Raw genomic sequence first — 11247 nt, 5'->3', positions numbered from 1 at the left:
CCGTGAAGCTAATTAGATGATGAATTGAATTGCCGAACATGCATGGATAAGAATATTGGCATGAATTCCGCAACCGCAAATCTACAAAGCTTTCGGGAGATGCCATGGACTTCAGTTTACGAGAAAGATTATTTTGGATTTTTTTTTTCTAAAGTGTTGCCTCCTAATGCAACACGCGCGCACAAAAAAAAGAAAAAGCCATGCAAGAAATTGCGCTCCGGCCTCAAACGACCGTTAACAGCAAAAGTAAACAACGACAAAACGCCAACGGAGGAGCAGAAGCGAATGGCGAATAAAAACAGTACCAGAAGCATTGATGGCTGCTCACCGAAAGGAAGAAAAAAAGGGTAATATCTGCTGGTCTCAAGCCCCAAAGTCCGGATTCCGGGCCCGGAGCAGCGACAGCGACGGCCGGCCGAGCACGGCAGACGTGACCGTCCGCGGAGGGAAAGGCATCCTCTGGAACCCACCCTTCATGAAAAAAAAAGAGAAAAAAAGAAAAGAAAACCAAAGTAGTCCACCTGCCACTCAACGCTCCGATACCCGTCCCCCTTTATTTAAACCGTCCTAACCAGCTCCCACAATGTGACGGCTGCTTGATATCCCACATTGGGGATGACGACGTATTATAGAGTTTGCTTCTGCTTCCGGCGACGGTTCCTGCCGGCGACGAACGAGCCGCCGGCGGGGGTGAAGGAGGTGTTCCAGAAGTACTCGGAGGGTGGGGTGATGGGGGCGGAGCAGCTGCAGCGGTTCCTGGTAGAGGTCCAGGGGGAGCCCAAGGCCACCAGGGAGGCCGCGCAGGCCGTGATCGACGGCATGAGGGAGCTGAAGCACCTCGGTGTTTTCCAGAAGAAGGGGCTCTCCCTCGACGCCTTCTTCCGGTACCTCACCGGCGACGATAATTCCGCTCTCTCCCATTCTCTTGGAGTACGTGCGCCTTTCCCTTCTCCGGACTGGATCCTAATTCTATACGTGTTTTGCTTTTGTTAATTAGGGCTTGGTTCTTTCCTTTTGCCGAGAAAAGATCGAATCTTGGATGGTTGCTAACTGCATGAGACCCGGCAGGGTTTTAGAATGATACCTGCGAGTCTAACTAAGATTCGAGGACTATATGTTTTTACTTTGTTCTTATTAACAAAAAAGAAAACCAGTTCGTTTTCTTAAAAGAATATGGTTTTGGATGCCTTCTTGGCTAAAGTTTGTACTTTGGTGCCTGCCGGGTACCACATGGCACGGGACAAGGAAGGGTGCAAAACTGGGCTGGATAAAGGATATTGGTGGGTTGGGATGAGCCTCTGGGCCCAGCTTCAAGCTATAGCTTGATCTGGGGCATAAACTTGGTACTTGTGAACTGGTTCTGCATGCATGGATGTGTATCTCAGAGTTCCAAATGTAAATTGTTAGAGATTAAAGGATGCACTTACTAGCTGAAACTTAGAACAACTTGATCATCAACGGGGGAAAAAAAGAAGAAGGAAAAACAAAACAGAGAAGCAATTAGAATAGCTAAAAGCGATTTATATTGCATCTTGGTATGGTGATGAGGAACAGGACAGGACCTCGTCTCTTTAGGCGTGTTTTGGTTGCCTGGCAATGAGAAGACCATATATTGGAGTTCAGCGGCTGCACAGGTGATTTAATTTACTAAGACTGCCTTCCCATTACCTTGCAAGTTTAGTTTATTATGGTATTCCATGTACAAGATAAAATCAACATCTTTCTAGATATAGATGGATGTGCTGAAATAACACATATTTGTGAAGAAGAAGATAAGAGCTACTGTGACAAAAATAATGAGTTTATTAGTGCTTTGTTATGTTCGGTCTACTCCAGGAAGATCAACAGGCAATATGTTGGTGTTCTCATAGGGTCGTGCTAGACCTATTCTTTAACAGAACCTGCCTTGCGAAGCATGCCAGCTGTTGAAAACCCCTTGCAGACATTATTTTATCAGCTGTCTGATGCATAATTAAAGGGCAAAGTTTGCCAGTGGAAGACTAGACTTGGTTGTTTGTGATGTATTTGCAGCAACAAGCCAAAGATCATTCACGGGAGTAGAGTTTATAGGGAGCCATTTACGCATCAAGCGGTTCACTCTGGCAAAGATTAAGCAATCTGATGATAGTCTTTTGTAAAATTGTGATGAGAATTAAGCCCAGGCCACTGCTGCAAGAAGACATTTATTTCTTATAGATAGAAGATGATTGGATGATCTAGATGATTGAGATGAGTGCTGTTTGGAATGTTTCAGGTAACAATGACTAGATGCCATGAGGAATAACTTAACCTTGAAACAAGCTAAATTCAAGGGGGAAATGATGATGTGCCCACAAGGATTTCAGTGTGTGAATAAGTATTCTATTTTGAGACACATAAATAGGTAGTCTTTGTACTCTGGATGTGAGATCTTTTCAAAATTGCAAGACCACTGTCTGTCTACTGTAGAGATTTCTGTTTCTCATAAATTTAATTGTAGAAACTATTAATTATGAACTTTATTCTGTTCATAAATCTATCAACTTATGCATGTCAAACCAGCTTCTTTTTTTTTTCTTCAAGTTTTTCGAACTATTCAGCATTTAATAGCTTGGGCATATATATTTTTGTTCCAGGTTCACCAAGATATGAGGGCTCCCTTATCCCACTATTTCATATATACGGGCCATAACTCTTATTTAACAGGGAACCAACTCAGTAGCGACTGCAGTGACATCCCCATCATAAAAGCACTGCGAAGAGGAGTGAGAGTAATTGAATTGGACATATGGCCAAACTCTACAAAAGATGATGTGGAAGTCCGTCATGGGGGGTACGCGATCTGTCCAGAAAACTTTTAATGATCTGTGACTCTACTTTTATTGATCGAACTTTTCATATTGCATCCATGCTGCGACTAATTTGTGTAACACCTATGAAGTACTTTAGACACACTTAAGATGCCATGGTTTGCCATACTGACCCATACCACCCAATAATGGGTGTGTCATATGTACTAGTAAAGTACCAATATAGTACCAAGGTTCGATACTGCGTAAGGACCAAACAGGCCTTTACGAGTGTAACAGATTGATTCCACCTAGTTTCATATTGTACTGATCTGTATTGTTCGGTTTCGAGTGGTACCGACTGCATGTGAGAAAAGGGTCTTGCAATCCCATGCTAGTACGAGGGTGTACCCTACCGCACCTTTGCATATATGTGCGTATAGACTATATACAAATACGGTGTTGGGAGTATAGATAATTCTTATCCATCAGTTATCTTTTATAATATGTAGTGGTGAAAAAAAACACATTCCAATGCACAGGCTCCCACCACTATAGGACCTGGGAAGAGTCAAATATACATAGACTTGCTCTCATGTGCCAAGTGCTTGTTTCTGTGTTTCGAGTCCGTGACACCGAATTCACAATAGATCAACCTTATCGTTGCGACAAGGCCCACCCTCTCACAATATACAGTTGTAAGATAATCTGTATCAGTACCAATAATATATATGTATAAAGTTTTTGAAAGAGTGTGCAAAGGGTTGATCTCCTTCTGCCTTCCCTTGTTCTTCTATGCAGCCATTCTAAACCCAGCTCAAACTCTTTACTAGGTTTGTCAAATTGACCAATTTGATGATTCTATCCGGGAATTAAAGTCTTTGGGGGCCAAGGCTCATGCGACCAAAGATCAGCCGCTATTGGGGTTTTAAATCCCCCATGACCTTCTTAACCTTTTTTCTGTAGTCTTGAATGTTTAGAAAGCATGGAAACCTCAAGCAATTCAAGAAAATTGTTTTGGTTTTTTTTTCCATGATTTTGGTGTGCTAGACTTTTTGATTGGGACTATGCACTTCAGTGCCCCAACATTTATCATGTAATGGCCTCGTTTTCCTACATTTTACTAAAATTTCCTGTTATCAATCATCTTAATGTTTTTGCTTCGATTTTCATGTTGGAACCCACATGCTGGCAAGCTATCTTAGCAATTCGTAGGAAAGATGTCAGTATCATGCCTTGAGCTTGTAATGGACCTCAATGCCTTTTTACCCATATGAATTCCTTAAGTGATAAGCAAATGAATAAGGGTTTCCTTTAACTTGTATTTCCGATCCTTTGACTTGACCTATTGGTTTCTATAACAGCCACACTTCTTTTTTCTGTGGACCAACCGGCTATCTATAAGTCTTGTCATTGGTTACACCGAAGAATTGATCTATGGACATGTTTTGTGCACCAGAAAGCCAACCTAGTTCTGGTATGAGATAATGTCAACATAGACCACTTTGTGAATGCTATTGAAACACTTGCAGTAAGTGTCAGAATGGTGTGAGCCTGATGAGGTCAGGTACCTTCCATCAGAATGTAATCACTCTCTAGACACCTGCGACCTGATTTGCAGCCAACTCAATATAGCAGAAGCAGAAGCCATGTTACCTATTTCATCCCCAATGAAATGTGTGGTTGTCTCTCTTACCTTTTTGCTCAAAAAATTAGAACAAAAGGCAGAAGCAGACAACTACTTTGTGGAGAAGGCTTGACAGACTTCTTGACCTCAATCCTTTTGTTCTGTTTGTGAGCAAATCTAAAGCATGTAAGCTATAAATTTTGATTTTGAATTCCCTGATTGAGTTAGTTACTTAACCTTTCAGCATGCATACATATTCTCAAACTTTGCTTGCATTTGGCATGGAATTGATTCAAAAATCATTATATTTGCATTATTTGTTTGTTGTACATCTGTTGTACCAATGTTGACTATGGAAAAATTTAACCATGGCATGGAGGTATAATATGCTTAACTGTTGCAAGAATAATGGAGGTTTTTTGATGATTCAATTTGTTGTGACTTTATTTATTTGTGACTGTAGGACACTGACCACTCCTGTAGAACTTCTCAAATGCTTGCAGTCCATTAAGGAGCATGCTTTTAGCATATCTTCATACCCAGTTATAATTACTCTTGAGGATCATTTGACTCCAAAACTTCAGGCTAAAGTAGCTGAGGTAGATGATAATTTTTTTTGTCAGGCCTTTGTGTGTCAAAAATCCCCTCTGATCTTTCTTTTTTTCAATATAGATGATAACCGATACTTACGGAGAAATGCTGTTTACGGCAAAATCAGAATTTTTGGAAGAACTCCCTTCACCTGAGGCATTAAAGATGAGGATCCTAATATCAACCAAACCACCAAAAGAATACCTTGAATCCAAGATCATCAAGGAAGAAGACCAAGCAATACAAAAAGGAACTGAAGATGAAGCATGGGGTACAGAAGTCCCAGATCTTAAAGCTGAAATTGGTGATATAAGTAAGGTGCAATAAGAAAGCAAAATGTTTGCTTAGTTACTACTCAATTTTTTGTCTGTAATTTTGCAACTTTGATGGATTCCTGTTTTACTTGCAGGTTGAGCATGTGCATAGTGAACACCACCATGAAGAAGAAGATCCTGATGAAGGTGATAAAAAACCACATCAGATAGTTGCACCTGAGTACAAGCATCTAATAGCAATTGCTGCCAAAAAAAGAAAGGGAGAACTAAGTGATGCATTTAAGGTTGATCCTGATAAAGCAACTCGTCTTAGCCTAAGTGAGCTAGTGTTTGAGAAGGCTGTAATTTCTCATGGAACTGAAATTATCAGGTATCGTGGAAAGAGAAAGGGTGTTTTTAGGTGATATTTCAGATGATCTTTTTCTTGTATCTTGGTGTGAGAATGCATGGGCCATTGGTTGCATACCTTCCATTTAAGTCAAATAGTTAAAAAGTGAAGAGACTGCAGGTTATCTTAATTATTGCATGTTTCAGTGTTTTTATCTCATGGAACTAAATTTTGCCTTATAAATTTCTGCATAAATCTTTTTTCTAGGTTCACTCGAAAGAATCTATTGAGGATTTACCCAAAGGGTACACGTATCACCTCCTCTAATTACAACCCATTGCTTGGTTGGATGCATGGAGCTCAGATGGTTGCATTGAATATGCAGGTATTAATTCTTCTCTAGTGATCCAGATTTTTTTAGGAAAAGAAATACTGCATCAGGCTAACCATTTCTTTATTCATATATAGGTTTTGTTCATGTTTGTTCTCGAAATTCATCATGCTATAAATATGAAAATACCGTACCAGGGCTCCAGATGGTCCTCCTAGGTGTATATAGTGGGATGGCCACGTTTTGCATGAGGATGAACTCTAGTACTTACATGGCTACTTTTCAGGAAACTGTGTGTGAAATCTTTTTGGATCTCAGCAGTTTTCTGGCTAGACCATCTTTCCATGAAAACATTAATTCCTTCATTGCATTGAGGAACTGGGTTTGATGATAGCCATATTTAGAGCGTTTGCTGATGATTGCAGAACCAAAACAAAGGTCTAGGAGATTTTCAAGGCCATTTTAAATAAGTTTACTTTTATGAGCTTATGATAGAACTCAGTTTTATGGACCAAAGGATGGTGATTATTCATGCTGCTTAGATGCTTTTAGGAGCCAGAGTCAGCCTTTCACATTGATGGAGGTACTGAAACCTTGAAGACATAGAGATATAAATTTGATGGCAAAGTGACACTTCTTTTGGCTTTTCAATTACCTATTATGATTGTGATGATCAATCTTCTGTATATAGATATTTATTGATATTATATTAGATTGCTGGAAGTCTGTGATATTGGAGAGCTTTCAATCAAATAACTACTGTTGAGATGACCACATCAATTTGCCATAAAAATGCACATCTTTCTGAGTCTGATATCTGAACCTTAATGGTGATTTTACTGTGTTGGTCTTTCACATTTAAGAATTATGATCCCTTAGCTTGATGTATCAGGGTGGACTTGGTGCATATTTTTTTATTTAAATTATAAGGGAGAGAAGTAGAGTTTCTTTAAAACATTTCATTAGCTGAATAAGGTATATTTTGAGAAAAAAAAAATCTGTCGAGAAGAGAACTATGATACTCTACATAGTGCAGAGTAACATATAAGCTATGAAAGTAGAATGACCAAAGATGAAACACGCCAGTTCTGAACGAAATCAGTTGATATGCATGCTAATATGCTATTATTCTTTTTCCCAAGAAAATATGTCATAATATTTGACATCTTATAGAGCACCCTAACTTGAGCATCTCTTCCAAATTGTACACCATCCAAACTCTCTGATGTAATGAAAATTTGATTCATTTCCTATGTATCAGAGCGTAGAGCCTGCATGGAGGCCTTTAATCCTAGTGGTTTTCTCCATGGTGCCTCTGCATTGATTCCTACTTGCTCATATCTGGACCTGCTTATGGTTAACTTTGGCAGAGTTAACTTTGATTTGTAGGTCTAACGCGAGCATTGCTTTTGAATTATTAACTGCGGTCCAAATCTCTCTCTCTCTCTCTCTCTCATCTCTCTCTCTCTCTCTCTCATATGCACGCGCGCAGCATGTATGGACAGCAGAATTTTTTGTTTTCACTAGCTGATACTACTAATTCTCATCCCTTTTGCAAAGTCATCATTGCATTGCTGCAGTAAATTTTAATTAGCACCACATTTGGTGAAACTTCCAAACAATGAAGTTTGTGAGGTTTTTATATCCATTATAACTCTCTTTTATTGATTGCTTGAGAAGGACTCTTGCAGAAGAATCTACACCATTTGCATCCGAGTGGTGTAGCTATTTGCTTCTCTAAAAATTCTTTGATTCAGTGCTGGTTTCTTAAATTTAATCTTCAACCTTTCTGAATTAACTAATCAAGTTTACCAACAAAACTGATATTGGTGCAAGCTAATTGCATGCAAAAATTTGACTTCAATATTCACTTTTGTTTACTTGATCATGTGTTCCATTATCTGATAGGGGTATGGGAGGGCACTCTGGTTGGTGCATGGTATGTTTAGAGCTAATGGAGGGTGTGGTTATGTAAAGAAACCAGATTTTCTGTTCGATAATGTTCCATATCATATCTTTGATCCTAAAGTTGCATTGCCAGTCAAGAAAACATTGAAGGTGAACCCTTGTCTCTGCTTTAAGTTTTGTAAGTTCTTATTTACGTTTTCTTGTTCATTCACATCCCAGTTAATGCCACCATGAAACAGGTGAAGGTATACATGGGAGATGGATGGCGCTACGATTTTCATCACACACATTTCGATACATACTCACCACCTGACTTCTACACAAGGGTAAGATTTGGAAAATAAATAATGTTATATCAATAGATCTCAGGTAAGATAACATACCATCCCTTGTGATCGAGATCACAGTTTACCTGATTTAGCCAACTTGCAATCTGCATGATGTGATAAACACAAAGGGTTTGAACATGAAGGAGAACTTATACTATAAGTTGGTCATATTTTCAATTATAAATGTTGTAAATGAAAGCTGATGGACAAGCAATCCATCCTTGTGCATGTAGGTTGGCATAGCCGGAGTCCCAGCTGATACAGTAATGAAAAGAACAAAAGCAGTAGAAGACAACTGGACGCCAGTTTGGGATGAGGAGTTCCAATTCCCCTTGACTGTTCCAGAACTTGCCTTGCTTCGAATCGAAGTTCATGAGTATGATATGTCTGAGAAGGATGATTTTGGTGGCCAGACTTGTTTGCCTGTGTGGGAGTTGAGGCCGGGGATTCGGTCTGTCCCGCTCTGTGACCGCGAGGGAGAGGCTCTGAAGTCTGTAAAGCTACTAATGCATTTCGAATTCCTTTGAGATCTTTGTGGATCCTTCTATCTGTAGTAATGAAGACCGATGTGTATATACGAATGCAAGGCTTTCGACCTCCTGTTCTTGTGCTTGAACTATTGTGCTATTTATTCTTAATGAAGATCATCTTCTTCAGAAAGTCTAATTTTGGATTACGAGTCTATTTTTAGAGGCAATCAGCTGCTGATTCAGTCGCTCTCAGTGGTACATTTCTGCAGTAGGGTGCCATGTTTTCTATTTGAAATTAGTAATGCTTCTGTGCTTTTCTGAGACAGCTTGATACTGCAACACTTTTATCTTACAGATGGTGGTTAGAAAAGTTTTGGTCTTCATCATTGAGCCCATCAACCATTCGCACAAGCCATTATTGTTTGACGTGCCGATACTCGAACTCATAGCCATGTCTCAGAAAAGATATGATTTCGGCAAATCTGTACATATGCCGGCTTCGTGTAACGCCGAGTCGCCAACTTTTTTTCACCTTGTGCATTCTTTTTCTCTATTCGATAAATTCTGCAGGGGCGGTTCCTCACTTCCTCCAGTTTACGGTAAAAAAAAAATTTTAAAAAAAAAGAAAACAAGAAACCCTGGGAGGGATCGCTCGTTAAGGGCATCAATCTCTCGTCGCCGGTGTTCTCATCGTCGTGAGAGAGAACCAGCGAGTTTTTTTTCCCTCACAATGGCCGCCGCCACCTCCGGCACGGCGGTGATGAGGACTCGATCTTCGCCGGCTACCTCCAGATATCCGGCCGCTTCGCCTCGGGCCTCTCCAAGATCCGATCTTTCCTGGCCTCCGCCTCCGGCCGTGGCCCCTTCCTCTCTCCTGCGTCATCGGCCTCTCCGACCCCGCCTGGTCCTGCTCCTTCGGCTGCGCTATGCCCTCTTCCACGTCCTCTTCATCCCGAGCTGGGCCCACCAGCCCTCCGGCCGGCCCCCCCTCCGCCATCCAGCCCGCCGCCGCCTCAACCGGCTGGCCCTGTCCCAAATGCCTACCTCTGCTTCTGGGCCATGTGTCGAACATGTACGGCTTTTGTCGTCAAGTCTTGCTGCTGTGGGAGCTCGAAGGAGGAGGTTCGTCTTGGTTGCCCATGATCTTATTATGAATTCAAAGTTTTAGTCTTTTGTTCATTGCGTTCAAGGAAATCATATGGGATCTCTGCCCCTTATACGAGCTCTCGCAGAAGTATGCTCAGGTTGAAGTCACCACTTTCATGAAAAAATGAGTTAAACAAAGAAGGTTAAGGTGTACGGCTAAGCATTCGTCTTATAGGATGAAAGCCATAAATGAGATGGTGAGAGTTTCTCAAGTTCATCCAATTGTTGAGTTGGAGAGATTTTTACAAGGATGAGTTGGAGGGATGAGAACATTGAATAGAATTTACTCATTTGCAATGAAAGATGGAGACAAACTAGAGATTTTTTGTGAAGTTCATCTACATGATAAGTCTAAAAAAATTGAGGAGTGCAGGCTAGCATATGAAAATTAAATAGAGAAATTAGGTTTCCATATGCTAATGGACCATGGAGCTCGTAAATAATTTAGGCCTTTTGAACTTAGGGAGCTTGCACTGGCTTAGGATCATGGGATTTAATTTGGAAATGTGAGAAAGAGAAAAAAAATGAAGTAAAGTGTGTCCAATGATTAGGGTCCTTTGGTTTGTAAGGCCCAAATGATATGAGGTGGATCATGCTAACCTCAATTGAGCTTGGAGCTGGGCTTGGGTAGGGGTAATGGGTTGGACTGCTTACCTAGATTGGTTATTTATCTTGGATAAATTATGGGTTGGGCTTCAATTGGTTACCAGGATTGACTTTGGGTTAAGTTGAAGGGAGATGTAGGTCAAGGAGAAGCGCAAGGATACTTCAGTGCTGATCATGATTCTTAAGATTTAAGATATTATTAAAAGACAATGGAGGTCGGTCTGCTTCAATGTTGTGGAGCTGGTGAGATCAAGGTATCTGTTGTTATTTGTTGCAGTAAGTTTACTTCCTCATAATTTCCTTTAATCCATCCATTTTTGCTGGATTAAGTACTAGCACTTGGAAAGACTTGAATACTGTTAAGCCATAGGGTTTTTTTTTTCACTATTTCCCAACAGTGAATGAGGAAAAGGAGGATGACAAAACCTTGGAGGTGGTTGATTTTACACTTCCAGAAAGGAGTCAGAAACTTCATTAGCATTGGCAATCCTGGAATTGAGTTAAACATGCAGATCCTATAACCACACCGAATTGAAGAGCTCCATGAACCTGCCTAACTAACCATCTGAGGACCCTGAATTGGTGGAATTGGGTATGAGGTACTGGCTTGAATCGGACGGCATGCCCAAAACACTTTATTTGGTGACCTTCATCCTTATGAGGTGGCGGTGTTTGAACCCAACCAGATTGCATTCAGGCTCATGCATGCTTCTTTGCTCATTTCAGTCATGCAAGCTCGATGATGATCAATCTTGGCTAAGACCCCCTCATCTTTCTGTATGTATGTATGTTTGTATGTGCTAAGATAGACGTACATCTAAGAGAGTAAGAGAGTCAGAAAGCAGCAAGTTCCTAAAAGCTCTCAGAG

At 40.7% G+C, this 11247-nt stretch overlaps 1 protein-coding gene across 1 annotated transcript; it reads left to right on the top strand.

Moving 5' to 3' along the window:
- The first annotated feature begins 290 nt into the window (after positions 1–290).
- Positions 291–8817, top strand: LOC103706678 (phosphoinositide phospholipase C 2-like). The gene is made up of 9 exons (XM_039133027.3): positions 291–930; positions 2616–2812; positions 4859–4994; positions 5068–5304; positions 5396–5631; positions 5857–5974; positions 7829–7978; positions 8068–8154; positions 8391–8817. The coding sequence occupies exons 1-9, from the start codon at positions 616–618 to the stop codon at positions 8682–8684; spliced, it is 1770 nt and encodes a 589-aa protein (XP_038988955.3). The 5' UTR covers positions 291–615; the 3' UTR covers positions 8685–8817.
- The last annotated feature ends 2430 nt before the right edge of the window (positions 8818–11247 follow it).

Source organism: Phoenix dactylifera, chromosome 17 (genome assembly GCF_051530095.1).
Source record: "Phoenix dactylifera cultivar Ajwa chromosome 17, Ajwa_hap1_PhDact_Kaust_v1.1, whole genome shotgun sequence".
Lineage (NCBI taxonomy): Eukaryota > Viridiplantae > Streptophyta > Magnoliopsida > Arecales > Arecaceae > Phoenix > Phoenix dactylifera.
This window is presented reverse-complemented; position numbering and strand designations above follow the sequence as displayed.

Excerpts from the sequence above, each read along its gene's own strand:
- LOC103706678 (XM_039133027.3), top strand. The coding sequence starts at position 616 with ATGACGACGTATTATAGAGTTTGCTTCTGCTTCCGGCGACGGTTCCTG. Across the intron at positions 2,813-4,858 it reads GTGGAAGTCCGTCATGGGGG|GACACTGACCACTCCTGTAG; the intron begins GTACGCGATCTG and ends TTGTGACTGTAG. Across the intron at positions 8,155-8,390 it reads CACCTGACTTCTACACAAGG|GTTGGCATAGCCGGAGTCCC; the intron begins GTAAGATTTGGA and ends TTGTGCATGTAG.